The sequence below is a fragment of the Danio rerio genome, chromosome 4, assembly GCF_052040795.2.
Source record: "Danio rerio strain M-AB ecotype USA chromosome 4, GRCz13ab, whole genome shotgun sequence".
Lineage (NCBI taxonomy): Eukaryota > Metazoa > Chordata > Actinopteri > Cypriniformes > Danionidae > Danio > Danio rerio.
The window spans coordinates 5331855-5354729 of NC_141024.2; the positions used below are offsets into that span (position 1 = coordinate 5331855).

Consider the following 22875-nt stretch of genomic DNA (forward strand, 5'->3'; position numbering starts at 1 on the left):
AATAACATCATTAATCATCCACACACTAACCTTCACTTCTCTGCTGCCTAAACAGCTCGATCAGCAACATCATTAATTCAGTGCAGCTCTAATTCTGAATATACTGATGTGCTCTTCATTACAGCACTCAAACATGATCATATTAACACAATAAGAGTAAATGAATGCTGAAACTCACCCACTGCTGAAGGTTTTGGCCTTCAAACCGTCTCTGTTTCAGCTGCTGCTCATTAAAGTTGGAGGTTTATGATGCGAGCAAAGCTTTAGCTCTTCTAAAAGACAGAAGACTGCATCTTTAGAGCAGTTATTTAAGCAGTAAACACGAGCTGATTCAGCTGTCATCATGTGTTCTGTCGCTGCTGGGGGCGTGTCTCTGTGCGTCTGTCAGTGCGTGACGCCGTCTAGTGGAGCGCTGGAGAACTGCAGTTCAGGATCAACACGAGCTGCAGCAGCACACAGGAGACTGAAGCTTTAAACTCATCCAGTTGTAAACAAAGTCGTCATTTTGACAGGATTTCGACTCGCAAAACATCGTGAGTTAACTCTGTGCACTCAACTGAGAGGGTAAGACTGATGCTGTTGAATTAAGCACGTGTTCAGTGTGTACACACGGCGATCTGCCTGTAGTGTGTTTGTGTGTAAAGCTAATTCATCCTCAGTTCATCCTGATGTGTGTCGTGTTTAATCAGCGATTTGGGTTTGTGACGCAGATTATATTAGTTTAAGCAGAATTATAAGCTTAATTGGCTCTTTACACTTTAAATAATTAAATATGCACATTTATGAAGCAAATAAACTCTATGTTGCACAAGTTAGTCCAGGAGTTCAGAGCGGAGTTATATTCAGGCCGAACAGCATTGACACTGTTCACAGTTTGTATCACTCCGCGTGTCTGTGTTTGCGAGTTCCAGACAGACGGTCAGTTTATTGCTGGAGGCGGATTTATATTAGCTGTCAATCACTGAGGAGACACACATTTGCAGAGGAGCTGTTGTAGGATATCTGAAGCATACACAGCTAGATTATAGGATTTAGGAAATATTATAGGATTATATAATAATGATAATAATGCTTAAACAAAAGAAAAAAATATATACTAGGAAAAGTTCATTTTAAAAAGTAATATATTAATCTTAAGTCCAGCTGAGATGAAAAGATAATTAAATTACACAAAAATGGCATAACATTTAATAACTTTAAAAGAGATGACTCAAGACTAATATCTGACGTTTAAAAGTCAATTTCCAGCACATGATCCTCCTGCACACTCCGATACAGTAGGTGGCGATATGCACCTGATTAGTGTTGTTTGCAGTCTGACATGAAACTAATAATAAGAAGAAGACTGATTATGTGATCAGTGCACATGATGGACGTCAGCCTTTCTGCTCCTGCACTCAGAACTGAATCAGTGGATGCAGCATCTGGTAAATAACCTCTTGATGTGTTGTTTTGTTTTACTAGATGTCTTCTGGTGATGGATCTACACTGATATCTGTTCATTACGCTGCACATGTCGTCTCTCTCTCGTCTCTGATGGACTCAGTTCAGCTCATGCAGCTCTCTGAAACACGCTGAGGATTTCAAGAAGAGAGAAGCCATGTGCAGGATCTGGAAATACAGCTTTACATGTGAACTGAAGCCATGAGGAAGAGGAAGGTGGTTCTTCATCATATCCTCACTGATGAAGCCCTGACTTTACACTCTTTACCTATAATGTCCACCTGATTACGGGCCTGTTTCAATACACACACGTCTGCTCTTGAACACATCAGAGCATCTGAACATGATATCTGAGGCTGAACGTTTCCCATCAGGCATCAAGTTCTAGTTCTAGTCTTCAGTGATTATTAATGTCTGCTGATTATTAATGTCTGATGATTATTAATGTCTGTCATCTAAACTGAGCTTGTTGATTTGGTCAGACAGAGTCAGCTAAAGTAAGATGCTCTTACCGTCTGGTTCTTCTAGACGTCTCTTCTAGCTCAGGCTGAACGTCTGTGTGAAGATAAAGAGAGTCGAGTGGTGATGATTGATGCTTTTCAATAATTCAGCTCATTTGTTTTAAAGATCAGCTTAAACTATATTGTAGATTCATCACATCAGCGCCCTCTAGTGGAGAAACACTGACATCTCAGGATTTTGTTGAGCATCTTTCTAAAATCAGAATTGGCAGAAAAATGTGTGCTCTGAACCACTGATTCAATCAAAGATTCAAATCAAAGATTCAAATCAAAGATTCAAATCAAAGATTCGAATTAAAGATTCAAATCAAAGATTCGAATTAAAGATTCAAATTAAAGATTCAAATTAAAGATTCAAATCAAAGAATCAATTTAAAGAATCAAATTAAAGATTAGGAGCTTAATGAATCAGTGATTCAAAAGCAGCATCACTGCATTTTAGAGATTTGTCTCACCTGTGTTTGAGTCGCGTCTTCTCTTCACACTCCTTTACTTTCCATCTGTGCTGTGAATAAAAACATACAAACATTAAGAAATGTCTCCTTTACTGTGCCGAAAATACATAGAAGGTGTGTGACTATTTGGCTGATTTTTGATCTTCACTAAAAAACTAGTGAACTTCATTATAAACCCTGAAGCAGATGTCAGTCTCAGTGGCTCAGGCGAGAAGCGTTGCCCTTCAATCCTGGAGTCCTGAGTTCAAATCCTGCTATTGCTGACTCTACATTGTTGAGATCAAATAAAAGAGGACTGAAAGCTTCCTCTGAATGTGAAGAGCACAGTGGTGTGAGTGGATAAACACCTGTGCATGAAGGAGGAGGCTGGAGAGATGTGGGTTCAAACTCCAGAGAAGGCAAACTTTAACTAGTTTATTGTCCAATCACAGCTCAGATCAAGACACAGCTCAAGCATCAGTTCCAGCAGGTGTTCAGACAGGAGATCTGTGGCTCTGTGGTAAGAGCGCTGCCCCACGGCTTCAGGGGTTGCTGGTATCGGTCCCAGCCAGAACTCTGCGATATGTGTGAATGGTGAGTGAGTGTGAGGCGCGCCTGAAGAAGGGGGGATACCAGTTCGGTCTCCCCCTGGAGCTTCCGGAGCCGTGTCCAGCAGGGGTTATACTTTACAGCCTGCCAAAAAATTTAAAATGAACTGTATAAAAATTCTGGACCTTCGTCCCTTCCCCACCCGTTTCGGTTACCATCATTTACTTTCTAGAGGAGTGACCCTCCACAAAGCAAATGATGGTAACCGACATGTGGAACAGCCAAACACGCACACACATGATCTACATCACCTGTGCAGCAGCAGATGATCATCATCAGTACAGTCAGTGTCTGTCCACACGTCTCTGCTTCTGTTCAACAGGCTTACAGTCCACAACACTTCACTGATCCTGTAGAGTCGGCACACAAACACACACATTATTATATAACATCTGATCTAAAAATAGACAAATAGACAATTACACATGTATAAAATATTGCGCCCTCCTGTGGAGATATTTCTGAATTACACCTGTATTAATGTAATGAATTTAAAATTTTCGCCCTCGTGTGGTGATGTTGGTGAATTACACCACTGCAAATCTAACTGAATTCATTTCAGCTTTTCGCCCTCCTGTGGAGATATTTCTGCATTACACACTTGCTAATCTAATAGATTTGTGGTGATGTTTGTCAACATCATTAGTCAGAGTCTGTCCACACACACACACACAGCTCTGCTTTACACTCCACAACACATCAGTTATTCTGTAGAGACATTCAGACATTACTAGACTCACTACATGTCTTAAAGTCAATGATAATTCAGAAATACCTCTGTTAATATCTCATATAAAACATGCAACATCAGACAGAGAGATGGTATATTCCAGTAATGCTCCATCAGTCACTGTTATTCATCTACTGTTGTTCTCTGTTTACTTCTGATGATGCTTTAATTAAATGACTCTTACAGGCCACAGAACTGACATATAAACACTGAACAGAAACAAAAACACTATTTCCCTCCTTCAGTAAGTGTGTTTGATGCTTGTCTGCTGTGTGTGTTAATAAGTGTGATCAACATGTGCAGATTTCCATCATTAAAGTCAATTTCTGTCCACTAAACCCAGACTGAGGACTCTTAATCTGTCAGACCAACAAAACATCACAACAAGAGATTTACAGAGACAACAAACTCAATTTCAAACTCAAACTAAATTTCAGGATTAAAACTAATAAAATTGAATATTAATGTTTGATATTGATAAAATACAGCAGACTCTGTTATACTTCAGTGATGCTGCATCAGTGTTTTACTGTTCACTTTGGTGTTAAATACAGTTTTACAGCACAAAACAGCAACACTGAATAAAAAAGCCTGATTAAAATAATGACAGATCTCTGAACATCATCACTAGTTTACAGCAACAATGAAACGGAATGAACAGCAGTCACTAACATCAGCAAAGTGTCCTTCATCTCATGTGTTTCATATCTGGACACTTTAAATAATCCTGTCATTTACTCTCACTAGTGTTCAGCACTAGAAGAATTAACAGCAGAAATAAACACCAGAGCTTCACACAACGACTGCAGGATCAACACAGACACACATCTTACTCTTGATGATGTGAATATCAGTGGATTAAACACTGACAGACTGTAAATGCACCGCAACAACTATCAACACATCTGCTGTACATGAGGAAATCCACTTACTGTCGGCTGAGTCGCGTGACAAGCCCGAGTCCTCCATTGTAACGGGTTGTGTGTCGGTTAAATTCGCAAATTAGCTGGAAATATTTGAGTTTAAAGTGTAAATATTAATATCTGTCATCTGCAGGATCTGCGTGTGTTGTTGTGGTTGTCGTCATCAAGCGTCACCAGGTGGTCAATCACTGAAAGGTGTCAAAATGAAGTTAAAACCCACTGTGTCCGCCTAGTGGAGCGGAGCACAAACTACACTCTGCCGGAGGACAACATTTGCAAACCTCCTGTGGTGGTTTTTGTGAACTACAATTTCGCACAATTAAATAAATGTTGCGCCCTCCTCTGGTGACTTTTGTGCATCACAACTTTTGCTTTCCTGTGGTCCTTTTTGTGAACTGCAGGTTTTACAAACTGATTGCAAATAAATGCTGCGCCCTCCTGTGGTCATTTTTGTAAACTACAACTTCGCAAAGTTAAATAAATTTTTTGCCCTCCTGTGGAGATTTTTGTAAACTACAACTTTGCACGATGAAAGAAATGTTGCGCCCTCTTGTGGTGATTTTTGTAAATTACAACTTCGCAAAATGAAATAAATTGTATGCCCTCTTGTGGTGATTTTGCAAATGTTTCGCCCTCCTGTGGTCATTTTTTAAACTTCGCAAAGTTAAATAAATTTTTTGCCCTCCTGTGGAGATTTTTGTAAACTACAACTTTGCATAATGAAATAAATGTTGCGCCCTCTTGTGGTGACTTTTGTAAACTACATATTCACAAAATAAAATAAATTCATGTGCTCTTGTGGTGATTTTTGTAAATTACAACTTCGCAAAATTAAATAAATTGTATGCCCTCTTGTGGTGGTTTGCAAATGTTTCGCCCTCCTGTGGTCATTTTTTAAACTGCAGCTTTTGCAAACAATATTTAAATAAATGTTGCGCCCTCCTGTGGTGACTTTTGTGCATCACAACTTTTGCAAACAAATTTTAAATAAATGTTTCGCCCTCCTGTGGAACTTTGTGTGAACTGCAGGTTTTACAAAGTGATTGCAAATAAATGCTGCGCCCTCCTGTGGTAATTTTTGTAAACAACAACTTTGCAAAATTAAATACTTTTTATGCCCTCTTGTGGAGATTTCTGTAAACTACAACTTTAAATAATGAAATAAATGTTGCGCCCTCCTGTGGTCATTTTTGTAAACAACAACTTCGCAAAATTAAATACTTTTTATGCCCTCTTGTGGAAATTTCTGTAAACTACAACTTTGAATAATGAAATAAATGTTGCGCCCTCCTGTGGTCATTTTTGTAAACTACCGCTTTAGCAAACAAATTCCAAATAAATGTTTCGCCCTCCTGTGGAACTTTGTGTGAACTGCAGGTTTTACAAAGGGATTGCAAATAAATGCTGCGCCCTCCTGTGGTTATTTTTGTAAACAACAACTTTGCAAAATTAAATACTTTTCATGCCCTCCTGTGGTACTTTGTGTGAACTGCAGGTTTTACAAACCGATTGTAAATAAATGTTGTGCCCTCCTGTGGTCATTTTTGTAAACTACAACTTTGCAAAATTAAATACATTTTATGCCCTCCTGTGGAGATTTGTGTAAACTACAACTTTGCATAATGAAATAATTGTTGCGCACTCCTGTGGTGACTTTTGTAAACTACAACTTAGCAAAATGAAATAAATTTTATGCCCTCTTGTGGTGACTTTCGTAAACTACAACTTCACAAAATAAAGTAAATTTTGTGCCCTCTTGTGGTGATTTTTGTTAATTACATTTTTGCAAAATGGAATAAATTGTTATTTTTGCAATTATTTTTGTAAACTACAACCTTGCAAAATTTAATAAATGTTGTGCCCCCCCCTGTGGTGATTTTTGTGAACTACAAACTTTACAAACCAATTGCAAATAAATGTTTTACCCTCCTGTGGTTATTTTTGTAAACTGCAGATTTTACAAACTGATTGCAAATAAATGTTGCGCCTCAGTATTAAAGGGTTTCCACTTGATGCATAGAAGTCAGCACTGCACTGGACCAGTGGATAAACGTTCTCTGGACAAGATTTAATGGAGACGTGGGTTCAAATCACACTTTATTGTTTACATTAACTTGTTTATTGTAAAATCACAGAAATTACTTTTCATCTTGGAAAAATGGTTACCCAGTGTTGGCAGAAAACATTTCATTTAAAAAATTGTATGATCCAGCATGTCAGTTACATGTTACTTCAACGTTTTTCTTCAAGGCGACTTCTTTGAAGACTTTTCCACCTTCCTGAGTTTTCCAAGTCAGTGAGAAAGATCCGCTTATTTGTAGCTTCTTTTGCATCTGCGAGATTCAAATAAATGAAAACAATGAAACAATATTAAAATAAACACCTGGAGAACGACAGTGAAAGATCCAGCTCACAGCTCTCACCTCTGTGATTTTACTCAGGGTTTTAGGGTTGTTAGGGTTGAATCGGGCGTCAGTCTTCACTTTAATCCTCAACAGGACTTTAACACTTGAGTCCTGAGTAGAGCTGATGCTAAATGAACTGGAATCTACAGAGCAGTATAAAAGATGCACAATTAGATAAAACATGATCCAATATAGATCATGACAAAATAAATATGAAATAACATTACCCTCTTTTTATTAGCCTTCTTATGAAATCTTAATTCTTTTTCAAATATTTCCCAAGTGCAATTAAACAGAGAGATTTTTTCATCATAACTGTTTTAAAGGCATAGTGTTCACAAACATAAGAAAATGTACTCACTATATGTAGGATATAATTCCAAAAGGCAAATGACTGTGCAAAGCCACCTAAAACAACACAAAACTACGATGTATATGTCGAGTTCAGCGGCTAATCAGCCGGAATCATCTGAGGTAAAGTGATCATGACCAGCAAGACTTAGCTGTCACTCATGTGGCCACGCCCTTAATTATGCAGATTTAGGATAACCTAATATGAAAGAAATGGGTGAGTTAGAAAAAAATGCACCCCTCACAGTTGTCATGAAGGGTGATAGCTATATGAACCAAAATCGTTCTTTATGCCAGGTTGTAAACACTTTTTTTTCTGCCATTTTAAAAGTGGGCTTAATATAAATGTGCTCTATTATGGAGCCAGGACTAGCAGAATTTCCATGAATTGCAGTTACTTCTGTATTTGCCTCACGAGGGAGAGCAAGAGGTTTCCGCTTGGAATCATCATAACTTCCCCCCTTAATGGCGCCCCTGGCCATGATGACAGTATATTTGTCAAGCATGATTTGACTAGATATTTTTCAAGACACTAGTATTTAGCTTAAAGTGACATTTAAAGGCTTAATTGGGTGATTAGGCAAGTCATTGTATAACGTTGGTTTGTTCTGTACACAGCCGAAAAAAATTTATATTGCTTAAAATATTGACCTTAAAATGATTTCAAAAACAAATAAATTAATTCTAACTGAAATAAAACAAATAAGACTTTCTCCGGAGGAAAAATACTATGGCAAATGCTGTGAAAATTTCTTTGCTCTGTTAAACATCATTTGGGAAGTATTTGAAATACTAACTTATAGGACATTTCATAGTATGCACATTTAAATGTGATTGACACTCACGAGTGCAGACGACTCCAGCATCATTCAGATGGTTGACGTGATTTGGCAGCCATCGATCTAAGCTACATTGTATTAGGGAAGACTCACTGCCAACACAGTCGACTAAAGTCATCCATATTGGACCAATTCCTCGTCCAAAAGCACCGCCCGTTGCCTGTACAGCATCTCCACATCCCATCTCTCTACACACCACTGCAGCGTCTGCCAGATCCCAGCCATCAGCATTCACCGTCCCCCACTGACCGTCATGAAAAACCTCCACAAGTCCAGAACATGCGTCTCGTCCACCCATCAGCCTGACAGGGACTGATGATGACACCAATGAAAAAACAAAGACAAAAAACTGAGATTAACAACTTATGCACAATGAATTTTCCACAAGGATGATAACAAATGAATGCACAGTGGAAAAAGCATGCAGCCTAAATTTTTTAGCTGAATCAAACAAACTTTTCTAGTCATCTCAACTTAAATCAAACTGAGTAAAACAAACGTGAAATAAATTAAATAAATTCTCAATAGAATAATTTACAGCAAAAATAAATGCAATGGACGTTATTCAGGATAGTGCTATATGTACTATTAATTTAATTACTTTCAGCTGATTATACAAAAAAAAATGGTAAAAATTATATGATCTAAATGAAGTTTATTTATAAACTAATTTAAAGAGGAGCTTGTGCTTATGATTGAGTACAGCCGGTCCCACATTAGCTAATGTATGACCCACCGGTCAGATGAAGCCTAACTCACCATAAATCCCCAGAGCATCTTACTTTAGCCATCTTCGTGTTGAAGAATCCCCCCTTCCACCCCTACTCCTCCCCCTTTTTTTCTTTGACAAGGCGACATGGCGGCCCAGTGATTAGCACTGTTGCCTCACAGCAAGAATATCACTGGGTCAAGTCTTTACCCGGCCAATTCACATTTCTGTTTGGAGTTTACAGACATGTGACATAAGTAAATGGATCAAACCAAATCAACACAATAGAAGTGCGCTTAATACTTAATCAGTAGTCTATCTATCCACAGTAATTCCTTATTTCAATTCGCCATAACAAGCAGGGGAGTTCCAACCTGAGCTCAAACTCTCCTCTCGCCCTACAACGGGAGGGAGCCCAGGGCTCGAGGATCTCATGAGTTTGGCCATTGGAAAAACGGCCATGTCCAACTGAGCCTTGTTTCTCTCTAGGTTTTTATCCTCCACTTTCGCAAATTGGTGGAGATTGTTTCTCGCTACTGGCTTGCATGGTTCAGGACTTGCGAAGTTGCGCATGGATGGAGTTTTTCTTCAGTGATTGGACTTTCAACTGTGGAAATGAACCCACCATGAACTAAACCAGGGGTTCCCAAACTTTTCAGGCCGCGACCCCAAAAATAATCATATCAGAGGCTCGCGACCCCCATTTTTCAAGGTGGTTGTACTGTAAATATGTAAACGTTGCAGACACAACAATAGGCAAATATAAACATGAGCTTATTGACAACACAAAAATGCAATAGTCTATTAGCCATATAATGTTTTTAAAGTCATTTATGGATTTAATTACATTTTGCTTTTAAAATTAAAGGCTGATGGCTGATTGTTATTTTAATGTTGCTGTTTCTTTAATGCAACTATTAATTATATTCTGTCGGTTATGAATAAAATATGGTAATTCTAATAGTTTAATAAAATTTACTTGAGTTTTGGATATCACCAAGCGACCCCTTGTCATTGTCCCGCGACCCCCCAGGGGGTCCCGACCCCCACTTTGAGAATCACTGAACTGAACTTCAACTCTGAAATCTGGACTGACACTGTTTCAATTTACTATAATCTTTTATGTTAAGCTGCTTTGACACAATCCACATTGTAAAAGCGCTATAGAAATAAAGGTGAATGGAATTGTTTCCACCTAGTATTAACATGGACTTTTAGTAATCAATCATATTTAATCACTGTTTCAACTTGAGTAAACATGCTGTGATCTAAAGTATTTGTGACCCTGCACCACAAAACCAATAACAAGCATAATTTAACCAGATTTATACATCAACTAAACTCTGAATACATAAGCTTTCCATTGATGCATTGCTTCTTAGCACAGGGATATTTGTAATCTGAGGGGTCAAAAATATTGAGAAATCCAAATATTGGGAAAATCCAAAAGAAGTCCTTAGCAAGCCATATTACTAATCAAAATGACATTTTAATATGAATAATATAAGGTTTAACGTTCATTCAGTTATTTATTTTTATTCATTTTTCCTTTATTAATCAAGGGTCGCCACAGCGGAATGCACCGCCAACAGATCCGGCATATGTTGTACGTATGCCCTTTCAACTGCAACTCATCACTAGGAAACATTTATACACACTCATTCAAACATTCACTACAGACAATTTAGCTAACAACATTCCCCTATACCACATGTCTTTGGACTTGTGGGGGAAACCCAAGGTAACACAGAGAGAACATGCAAACTCCACACAGAAATGCCAACTGACCCAGCTGAGGCTCGACCCAGTGGCCTTCCTGCTGTGAGGCGATCGTGCCACCCACTGTGCCGCCGCAGGTTTAACAAATAAGAAATAAAAATTTGGGTAAGTTTGAACTCTTCCTCTAACCTGAATAAAAAGCTACTCACGGCGGCAGATGACTCCTGCATATTTTGGATCACAGTTATCCGGTCCCCATCCCTGAAATGCACAGGTGCTCAAAGCCGTTTCGTCTCCACTGCAGCTCACATTGTTCATCCATGTTCGCAGAGGTGTGCTGCTCCAACTATAATCAGTAAAAACGCTAACACTTTTCCAACATCCTATCTCTCTGCACACCACTGTAGCATCCGGTAGATCCCAGTCATCATCGGCACACACTGCTCCCCACGATGCATTATGGAAAACCGCCACTGTCCCAGAACAACTGTCAAAGTTGTTAAACAGCCACATTTTGGCTAATGCAAAAGAAAACAAAGTCACATGTCAAATTATAGTTATATTGATTACTGTTCCCTTTAAATAGGCAATATTTTAGCTACAGTACTGTGCAGAACGCGTAGTAGGAGGTGAGCTTCCCTCCCTCCAGGACATCTACACCAGGCGGTGCATGAGGAAAGCCAAGAGAATTATCAATGACTCCAGCCACCCAAGCCATAGACATTTCTCTCTGCTACCCTCAGGCAGACGGTTCTGACGGTTCCACGCAGCAGCCGGCTGAAGGAAAGTTTCTTCCTTCAGACTATCAGGCTGATGAACACTTAACGCACCCCACACAGACTCTTCCATACCCCTCACTGCACACCATCAATATGTAGCATGCACTGCACTTTAACCAATCCATACTTGAAACAATACTGCCTACAACTATGTGGACACCTATTCATTGTACATATCGCTGTCAATTTCACATTGTCGTTGTATTTGCACTGTCTGTATTTTGCACTGTCGTTGTATTTGCATCTGTATTTTGTACAATCTGGAGCCAGCACTAAAGCTTTTCACTCATCATAGCATACGTGCTGCTGATGACGTGACAATAAAAGTGATTTGATTTGATTTTGATTTGAGAAGTCTCAGGCCACCACCAGCTTTGGGAATAAGCATGGGCATACCAGATTCTGATGGTATGATAACCTTGAATAAATTAAATCACGTATTTCCGGTTTGACGGTATTGTGATTACTGCTCTAAAATATATTCTTTTTAAATGTCTGGATAAAAACAGGGTTCTGCAGGTTTCATCACGTCAAATTTAAGACTTTTTAAGACCTTTTTAAGTCCACTATGAATGAAATTTCAGGCTTCCACAGGGCAAAACACTAATAATTTTCAATAATAATCAGTGGAATTTTTTTACTTGCCCCATTAAAATTTAAACTCAGTTATTTCTTAGCCACATATTTTAAGTAATGTGTCAAAACAAGCAAACTGTAGTTATATACATATATATTTATTTTATTAGCAAAACTTTTCTTTTTTTAAAAAGACAAGTTTTAATTGCTATAATTAATTTTTTTTAATTATGCACAACATAAACTTATGCATAAAAACATGGAGAACTGTTAAACAAATGTTATTGTAAGAATGTAAGGAAGAGAATTAAACCATACTGCTAAATAGTTAATAAATGTTAATGTTGAATGAAAGTTTTTTGGATTTGTTGGTTGCACCAATTGGCCATAGCTTTACATGGTCAATTAGTGAAAATTAAGACCTGCTTAAAAGTATTTAAGTGAATTATTTTAGTGAATTTAAGACTTTTTAGGGGGTTAAACTTCATTCATTCATTCATTTTCTTTTCGGCTTAGTCCCTTTATTAATCTCGGGTCACCACAGCGGAATGAACCGCCAACTTATCCAGCATATGTTCCATGCAGCGAATGCCCTTTCAGCTGCAACCCATCACTGGGAAACATCCATACACACTCATTCACACTCATACACTACGGACAATTTAGCCTGCCCAATTCACCTGTGCCGCATGTCTTTTGGACTGTGTGATACGTTACACACAGTACCATGAATTAAAAACAAATCCTGCCCAATGGGGCAAGGCCTGATTTAGTTGCTACAATAGTGTGCTGTCTTAATGTCCATAAGACACAGTGTCACATATCTAATATACTTATACACATGCAGTTTCTTCTTAAAAGTGCATTCTGTAGGCACACCTTATGTTTATGTGCTCAAAAATAAGTAGTGGAAATTGACGAGGCTTCAGAGTACATGCAAATGCCTTGTTTGTTGTTGAAAGAGTAACTGAGGCATGAGCTGTAAAGGCTCCACCCTTTGCTGGAAGTAGGGCGGGGAATAGCAGTTCATTAACCTAATTCACCTAGTTAGTTTAGTTAACCCTTAATTGCACTTTAAGCTGAATACTAGCATCATGAACATTATCTAGTAAAATATTATGTACTGTCATCATGGCAAAGACAAAAGAAATGAGTTATTAAAACTATTATGTTTAAAACTGTGCTTTTTTCCCTAATGCCCTTACAAAAATGACAATTAAAATAATAATTTTGTCTTCGACTGTACATTAAGTCATAATACTCAAATAAATGCAGAGCAATGTTCACTCACCCTGACAGACGACTCCAGCGTCCTCTGAATGAACACAGTTATGCACTCCCCATCCAGCAAATTCACATTTACTCAATGCATTATCATCTCTGGAGCAGTTCACATCATCCATCAATATTTGCCCTGAACCTTCTGCAAAATAAGCATTACTCTTTGCCTCAATCACGTCTCCACATCCCAGCTCTCTACACACCACTGCAGCGTTTGTCAGACCCCAGTAATCATCACACACTGTTCCCCATAAGCCGTTATGGAAAACCTCCACTCGTCCAGAACAAGAGTTGATGCCGCTCACCAGTCTAGTTCTGGCTGATAAAGACACAAGAATTAAAACATTAGGTATGCACTGTGAAAATATCCATAAATAAGCAGTTTTCCATATTTTGTGAATTATGTTTTTAGTTTTTTGCATTTATTTATGCTTTTGAATTGCATTACGGGACCTTGATCCTTCTTCCAGCAACTTTTAACAGTGAAAAGTTAAAAAAGTGACTTTCATTTACATTTTTAAAAGTTTAAAGGGATATATTGTTGGGTTGGTGTTGTATAATACACTACAAACATTCCAGTACATTTTCCGTCATACTACAGGCTTATTTCTCTATATATTATTTCTTATACATAATTTTTAACTAATAAAATGTCAATATATAAAATAAAATAATAAAATATAATTTGTATTGAACTTTTTTTTCAATAAAGGAGCAGTAGGTGATTGTCTTTAGAAACATGTTTTGTTATGCTGGTTGTTATGCAAGTGAGTTTTCAGTAAAGAACGTGGAATTTTAGGTTAACATTGGTTCATTTTTTAACAATGACAGTCTGTGACGCGCTCCCTATATTGTTTACCAGCTACTTTAATTTCCTGCACGCTGCCACCCAACCACTAAGCAGAGTCGCTTTAGGACAGCACGTGAGAGAGCCTTGTCTGCTGTCATTGTTATGGTGCGTGTTCGTGTTGCTTTGGACAACAGGGAAGGGACTGTGTTTCAAAGATATTGTGCTAAGCGGTTAGCATTGTGGCAGGTCACCTACTGCATCTTTAATGTAAGATAATTTTTAATGTATTGTTATTATTTGAACTTATGTAGATTATTTACATATTTATTTTCAGTATTTTAACCAACTGTTAGATTCCTGATGTTTCAAACATCAAAGTTTGTATTTTGTTCTCTCAATATTTCTTCCTGAAGTTCAAACAAAATCAATAAATATATTTTGGGGGAAAAGGTCACTTTGTTAAACTGTAGAGTTGAATTTTAAACATCAAATGTCGACAGAGCAGAGATCAACATCCTATGATGCAATTCACAACCGTAAATAAACAGAAAACCCTTGTAAATCACAAAATATGGCAACGTTAATTAAAACATATATTTACAGTGTGGTTTAAAAGTGTTTCTACTCACGCTGACAGATGACTCCAGCATATAAATCCTTCAGGCATCCGGTTGGTCCCAAACTCTCCATCGCACAGTCTGCCAATGACGATTCATTCCCAACACAGTTTACCCGATTCATCCATATCTGTTCTAAGCTTGAGCCAAAAAATGCTGCTACTTTCACCTCTTGCACTTCCCCACAACCCAATTGCCCACACACAACATTTCCGTCAAGCAAGTCCCAGCCATCATAACATACTATTTGCCATTCGCCAGAAAGGAGAACCTGCACTCTTCCTGAACAAGAGCTGCTGCCGTCAACGAGTCTGACTTGAGGACTGACAAACAAACAGGAAATTCCTAAAACTGAAAAAACACACATTGAGAATTATATATATATATATATATATATATATATATATATATATATATATATAGGCAAAATGATTAGCCCTGCTGTAAAATTGTAATTCTTTTTCTGGTTTTACTGGTTAGTTTGCAAGATATTCAAGTGGAGTTTAAAGGCTTAACTAGGTTAAATAGGTTAACTAGATGAGTTAGGCTTTTCCCAGTGATGTGTTGCAGCTGGAAGGGCATCCGCTGGGTAAAACATATGCTGGATAAGTTGGCGGTTCATTCCCAGATTAATAAAGGGACTAAGCCGAACAGAAAATGAATGAATGAATGAATGAAGATGAGTTAGGTTATTAGGCAAGTCTTTGGACGACAGTGAATTGAAAAAATTAATATTTCCTAAGGGGATGCTAATGTAGACCTTAAATAATATTTAAACGTTTTAAATTGTCTTATTTTAACCAAACTAGAAGTTGGAAGAACAAATATTATAGAAACTATGTGAAAAATCGCCTTGCTCTGTTAAACATCACTTGAAAAATATTTGAAAAGAATTAACATTTCATAGGAGAGCTAATCATTTAGACTTCCATGTATATAGCTAAATAATTTAGTATGAGTAGTGTTAATGTTTACTTACTCTGAGTTAAAATGAGCCATACTGTGTACAGCAGCCCTGATGGGAAGAAACTGAGAAAAAATGATAACACTGAAAATAATAGCTGAGAACATGAAAACAAAAAGATAAAGATTCCTACTTTCGAATATAACCTTAATCTGATGACTTTTTGTTCAGAGAATTTGTGAAAAGTCTCAGTTTACATGTATCAAATTAATATATAAAAAGACATTGATAAAATAATTGGGGTAGAAACAGTTTCAGTACACGGTAAGTTTAACAAAATAAAGCAACTAAAACTAACGTAGAAAACAAACAGTGAATTTATTGTGTATAATCAAGAAACGTAATAATAAATTAATATTAATTAATCATACGAATAACACAAACATATATTCCAACATAGAAATATAAAATATGTTTAAACCTATTGGGGCGTCCCATGTCTTCCTTCCTGCTCTGAAAATTAAGTCTGTATGTTAGAAATTTATAGCGCATTTCTCCAGCTCAGCCGTCTCCTCCCTTCACCTGACGCTGACACCTTTTCTGAGTATTCATTTACATGTATTTGTTAATTACAGCATATGTTCGACAGGTGTGTAAACAAATGTTCTCGTGAAAGATGCTGTGATTTGCAAATAAATAGACGTAAAAGTAATACAAGGTATCCCTCTCTGATTTGTTATCATTCCTGATTTTTAATCAGCTCGTTTTTTCATTCATACATGTTCCAAAATAAAGGTATAAAGCTGGAGTATTATCTTTTCAAAAGGTATATTTTTGTACCAAAAAGGGTCCATCATGGTAAATTAAAGAACATTATTAGTACCTTAAAGTACTAATTAGTGTAAGTCTGTGCATTAGTGTGCCATGGCAAAATTTTAGGTTCTAATATGTACCTTTATGGCACCACTATAGGCCAATTTAGGTACACTAGTGTACAGAATTACACCAATTAGCACTTTTAGGTATTTAATAATTATTTAATTTACCATAATTGACCCTTTAAGTGCAAAAATGTACATTCTAAAACAGCATTATACCTTTATTCCTAAGCTAAGAGTGTAATTTTACATATTTAGGTACAAATTACTAGCTAAAATTTTTTACAATAGACTGTACATTACATCCTCAGAAATAAAAGTACAAAGGCTGACATTGGAGTGATATGTTACTAAAAGGTCCATGATGAGACCATAAAGGTACATAGCTGTACTATTTAGGTTCTAATATGTACCTTGTCAAAACTTAATGTACTAATATGTATCTAAAAGTGTCCATAACGGCACCATAACCATACATTTTGACAAGGTACATATTAGTCCCTAAATAAACAGCAGTGGTAATTAATTTGGCATTAATATCTACCTTTAAGGTCTTATCATGCACACTTTTCCTTCATTTATTCATTCATAAAATTTCCTTCGGCTTAGTCCTTTATTTATCAGAGGTTGCCACAACGGAATGAACCGCCAACCTATCCAGCATTTGTTTTACACAGTGGATGCCCATCCAACTGAAACCCAGTACTGGCAAACACCCATACAATCTTACTTGGACACACTCATAAACTACGGCCAATTTTGTTTACACAATTCACCTTTCAAGAGTTCACACTTAGCTGATGATTGATTGTAAAGCATATTTGGCATGCTGTACTGGGAGAGGGCCCTGAGCTCATGAGATCCTCGAGCCCGGGGCTCCCTCCTGTTTGCAGGGCGAGAGGGGAGTTTGAGCTCAGGTAGATCTTGAGAACTCCTCTGCTGTAGAAGCTAATGAACAGATAGTGATTGCTCTTAAAAGGATAACTGCTTACCAGGTGTTTATGGTGCAGATTTAGATGAGTCAGTTAACATTAGTTGCAATTTTTTTTTGGACGGTGGGAGGAAACCGGGGAACCCGGAAGAACATGTAAACTCTGCACAGAAATGTTGGCCAGCTTGGTAAGGACTAGAACCAGTGACGTTTTTACTGTAAGGCAACAGTGCTAACCGTTGGGCCAGCGTGCCACCCATTTAGGAAAGGAGGAGGAAAAGGGGTGGAAGGGTGGATCGTTCAAAACGAAGATGGCTGTGATATGGAACCCAGGGATTTTATAGTGACTTAGGAATCGTCTGATTGGTGAATCATGAATTGGGTGATGATTCAATCATAAGCACGTGATCCTCTTGAAATTAGTTTAGAAATGAACTTCACTTAGTGCATGTCTTTGGATTGTGGGGGAAACCGGAGCATCCACAGGAGAGAGAGTGCAAACTCCACACAGAAATGCCAACTGGCCCAGCCGGGACTCGAATCAGCAACCTTCTTGCTGTGAGGTGACAGTGTTACCACTGAGCCACCGTGCCACCCCATGGACACTTTTAAGACTTTTTAATAATGCACCACTCCAGTGACAGCTTTTGTTTGTTTATTTCTGAGATTGTAATGCTGGATTTTAAGAGTCTCAGAATGCAAGTGTCCAAACTGCTTAGTTTTTCCACAAATCCTACTCCTGTCTGAACTTTTGCTCTTGGACACAAATAACTCATTGGTGGTAAACAGAAGATTTTTGCATCTTGGTTGGGTAGTTTAAATGAGTTGTTCTTTCCTAATTAGACTGCCGGGCCTCATTAACAGGATGCAAACGGTGAAGTTTTGAATATTTACAACAATCCCAGATTCTGTATGCAAAGCTCCAAATGGGACCACAAAGACAGGACTCGTCTGCTTTAGTTGATGTCTCCTGAAGACATTTCATATGTCATATCACAGTCTGGTTTCAGTTTCTGTGTGTGGTCAGGACTTCACCCTGTTTTTAAACAATAATAGGCTGCTTTTCCTGCTAAATGCGTGCATACGTCCGTCTCAGTTCATTACAGTTGCAAATCATTCACAAAGCTCGGCACGTTCCTTTTGACAAATGTGACAAACAACAAAACATCAACAAAAAGCTTCTCAACAGTGCTATTGTGTCGGTTATGAGCCAATAATTCAGCAACTAGAATGATTACATAAACACTGAAACATTATGTTAAATTAAAAGCAACCAGTTGTCACCAAAATGGGCCCTCACCAGGAAAGCTTCTTTGCCTTTTTGAGAAACGAAAGGAGCTAAAAAAGCATGTATACAGTGTAAATACACCATCAGCTTCCTAAATAATGCACTTGTGTGTTGATCAGATAAACTAGCACCATGCAAAGGTACTAACACTTACTTGTTTGATTTAATTGCTTTTCATTAATTTTAAATGACTTTTTAAATTTAATTTCATATTTATTTACTGTCGCATCACAGCAAGAAGGTTTCTGTGTGGAGGTGCTCCGGTTTCCCCCACAGTTCAAACACATGCACTATAGGTGGATTGAATAAACTGTAAGTGTTTAAGTGTGAATGTGAATGAATGTGTATGGGTGTTTCCTAGTTGCGGCTGGAAGGGCATCCCCTGCGCAAAAACACATTTTAGATTAGTTAGCGGTTCATTCTGCGGAGGCGACCTCAGAAATAGTGACTAAGCTGAAGGAAAATTAATAAATACATTTATTTGTTTACAAGTACTGAAATTTTAGAGGCAAACCAGCACATTAGACCAACTGTTTAATTCTACGATACGTTTAATAAACAAGAATGTTGCAAGACACATGAGTAAGGTCTGTTTGTTTGTTCACTTGTTTGTTTGTAAAAGCAAATCTATTTTCCCCCAAAATTGTATTATATTGTATTTTGTAACACTGACTAATAAAACACTGATTTAAACCTTTAAAGCTGATTATTTGTATTATAGCAGTAATCAACATTTATTCAAATGTATGTCTGTTTTTACTCAAATACCCTTCAATAAGCATAAACAATGTTAGGAAAGTATATAGATCATTATTTAAAAGATGTATTTTAATTAAAGATGATTATTTCTATTCACTAATTTATGTTGTTGTTTTTCTGATGCCACCAAATGATTACTTTTTAAGTGTATCCAGTATAAAGTGACGACCTCCAGAAAAGTTTATAATTTTTTTACACTTTATTTCTTTGCAATTTACATTTATACCTGTGAATTGCCTTTCTGACATATTCTTTACAGTTTTTAGATGGTTTACAATTACAGTAGTTTTACAATTATAATCATTTACAATTACAAAAAAAACATAGTCGCACTTTATCTGGATGGTCTGCTTGTTGAATTTAAGTTACATTGCATTTACATGGCATCTAAATCTCAATCGATTATAAGTAAGTGTTGGGATTAGGGTTGGTGTAAGTTGACATGTACTTGCTAAGTTTCTCGTAGTCAATCAAATGTCTGTTGAAGGAGCAGTATTAACATTGAGCAGACAGTCTACTAATACTCAAATGGACCATCAAAATAAAGTGTGTCCAAAAACTTTCATACTTTACAATTATATTATGCTTATAATAGTTTACAATTACAGTGTTTGCCATTTCCACATTGATTTATTAAATAGTAGCTCTTGCAATAATTATTCCTAACAGATTAATTATATCTATTTTAAATCCTGGTTAGCAGGACGTGACCCAAAAAGATACTTTATCAGTATCTAAACACTGTCAGTGTCTAAAAAAAATATCACACTTACATTGGAAAACGGAAATAAGAGTTATATATGAAGAAATATGAGGTTATATAAGAAATATAAGCCATTCAGTTTCCTATCTGATTTTCCTTGTTCCTCTGAATGCACAAGATGACCTGAGAAACCAACACCATGGTGATATTATTACTCTGATAAATATAAAATTCTGAATTAAACTAGCTTTAAGTGGACGTTGAAGTCTTACCAGGCTGTCAGGGTGCAGTTTTTTTTCTCTCATGGAAGACTTTTCCATCAGCCTGAGTTATCAGCGTTCCATTAACAGGTATTGGCACTTTCGTTCCTATCTATGAGAGTCCAATGAATGTGAATACATGGAACTGCATGTTAAGTGAACAGTTAGAAGATGTGATTTTGACTCACCTCAGCGGAAAGTTTATTCATGATTGCAGCAGTGTTTGGGTCGAGTCCAGCCACAGCCTTCACTTCAATCCTCAAAAAGATATTAAAATCTGAGAGAGTTGGAGAAAGCATAAAAGATTACATTACTTAGCCAAATATGCTGGAATTATATCATTCAATACTCAGGATTATTACAAACTGTCTTGACATCACATGGCTGTCACTTACAAAATGAATAAAAATGACATAACAAAATGCATAAAACTCTATTAACACATGCAATTAAAAACATTTGTGCCTAATTTACCTGATTTCTAATATTTTTAGAAGTTCCTGTTTACATTGGGAATTATAAATAATGGTCACAGTTACAGGTGACAAGTCTAGCGTTTACAGAAATGGTCCACAAAAGAGAAAATATCCAGTGAGCGGCAGTTCTGTGGGTGCAAATGCCTTGTTGATGCAAGAGGTCAGAGGAGAATGGCCAGACTGGTTCCAGCTTATAGAAAGGCAACAATAACTTAAATAAGCACTCGTTACAACCCAGGTATGCAGAAGAGCATCTCTGAACGCACAACCTTGTGACAGATGGGCTACAGCAGCAGAAGACCAGACCGGCAGCCACTCCTGTCTGCTGAGAACAGGAAACTGAGGCTACAATTCACACAGGCTCACCAAAACTGGACAATAGAAGATTGGAGAAATGTTGCCTGGTCTGATGAGTCTTGATTTCTGCTGCCACATTCAGATGGTCGGGTCAGAAATTGGCTTTAACAACATGAAAGCATGGACCCATCCTGCCTTGTATCAACGGTTTGGGCTGGTGGTGGTGGTGTAATTGTGTGGTTAGTACCAATTACTACTAATTAAGCATTGTGTCAACACCACAGCCTACTTGATTATTGTTGCTGACCATGTGCATCTTTTTATGACCACAGTGTACTCATCTTCTGATAGCTACCTCCAGCAGGATAACACACCATGTCATAAAGCGTGAATCATCTCAAACTGGTTTCTTGAACCTGACAATGAGTTCACTGTTCTCAAATGGCCTCCACAGTCACCAGACCTCAATCCAATAGAGCACCTTTGGGATGTGGTGGAACATGATATTGGCATCATGGATGTGCAGTCGATAAATCTGCAGCAACTGAGTGATGCTATCATGTCAATATGGAGCAAAGTCTCTGAGGATTATTTCCAGTACCTTGTTAAATCTATGCCACGAGGGATTAAGGGAGTTCAGAAGGCAAAAGGGATCCAACCTGATACTATTAAGGTGTACCTAATAAAGTGGCCCATGAATGGATACTGACAAATGTTCACATAATGAAAAATGTATCAGTTAAAGTTCAAGTATCAGCTCAAGTTGCATCTATTTTGTAAACTGTTGTGAAATACACTTTCAAAGTAACCTTCTAAGCAGGAAACTAAATCAAATTTCCACTCATTGTGCTATCATAAACACTTACACAGCAGCAGTGTAACTCAATTAAACACAAAGCATAAAGTGCATTAAACATTAATAAAAACAAACTGCTTTCTTTCCTCAAAATTATGATGATAATACCTAGTGGAACAGTGGAAAGACTCCATTATCTTTTCAAATAAAACGAAAACATTTGCACTCACATCCGCAGATGACTCCAGCATCTTTCTCATGGCCACAGCTGGTTGGACTGCGTGTGTATGAACAGCTCGTCAATGCAGACTCATCCCCAAAACAGCTCACATTATTCATCCACACTGTTCCTGAGCCCTGTCCAAAATAAGCTGCTTTTTTTATTTCCAGAACAGAGCGGCAGCCCAGCCGTTTGCACACCACCGCAGCATCTGCCTCATCCCAGCCGTCATCACACACTGTTCCCCACTGACCATTAAGGAGAACCTCCACTCGTCCAGAACAGGGATTGAAGCCGTTGACCAGCCTAACATTATCTAATAGTCACACAAAGAAATGAATTATTATCAGTTTATTTAAGAGATTAATTATGATGTCAGTTTGATGTAGAGGCTGGAAAAATATCAAGAAATCCCTGGACAATTTATTATTCATTTATTAAGTATGAGTTTGAGTAAAATGTTTTGTTCAGTATGTTTGATTCTAAAAAGGTCTGAGATTATTTATCCCAAATTCTGAATACAACATTGTCATTTATTTATTTATTTTATTAATTAATATTAATTTCTTAAATCATTGAAGTAAAATAAAATGGCATTATGTTGTCTAAAAATTAATATAAACATTTTAAAACATAT

General features: G+C 37.4%; 1 protein-coding gene and 2 long non-coding RNA genes across 3 annotated transcripts in view; 1 reads left to right on the forward strand and 2 right to left on the reverse strand.

Moving 5' to 3' along the window:
* Positions 1–317: 317 nt before the first annotated feature.
* Positions 318–4835, reverse strand: LOC148679899 (uncharacterized). The gene is made up of 6 exons (XR_015942179.1): positions 4670–4835; positions 3259–3357; positions 2596–3091; positions 2420–2469; positions 1956–1998; positions 318–443 (listed from the first exon to the last, which is right to left on the reverse strand). It is a non-coding gene; the product is annotated as an uncharacterized LOC148679899 (long non-coding RNA).
* si:dkey-14d8.24 lies at positions 416–2500 on the forward strand. Its single transcript, XR_015942176.1, has 3 exons — positions 416–564; positions 1465–1776; positions 1838–2500. It is a non-coding gene; the product is annotated as a si:dkey-14d8.24 (long non-coding RNA).
* Positions 4836–6744: 1909 nt separating the features above from the next.
* Positions 6745–22875, reverse strand: part of si:dkey-14d8.20 — a 29282-nt gene continuing 13151 nt past the window's right edge. Inside the window, exons 9-18 of the mRNA XM_088649899.1 lie at positions 22249–22554; positions 20638–20726; positions 20472–20561; positions 15706–15883; positions 14739–15077; positions 13330–13638; positions 10893–11201; positions 8262–8567; positions 7084–7208; positions 6745–6993 (exon numbers count right to left, since the gene is read on the reverse strand). Of these exons, the coding sequence (XP_088506025.1) occupies positions 6877–6993; positions 7084–7208; positions 8262–8567; positions 10893–11201; positions 13330–13638; positions 14739–15077; positions 15706–15883; positions 20472–20561; positions 20638–20726; positions 22249–22554 (2168 nt within the window). The 3' untranslated portion in view covers positions 6745–6876. The remainder of the gene's footprint in view (positions 6994–7083; positions 7209–8261; positions 8568–10892; positions 11202–13329; positions 13639–14738; positions 15078–15705; positions 15884–20471; positions 20562–20637; positions 20727–22248; positions 22555–22875) is intronic.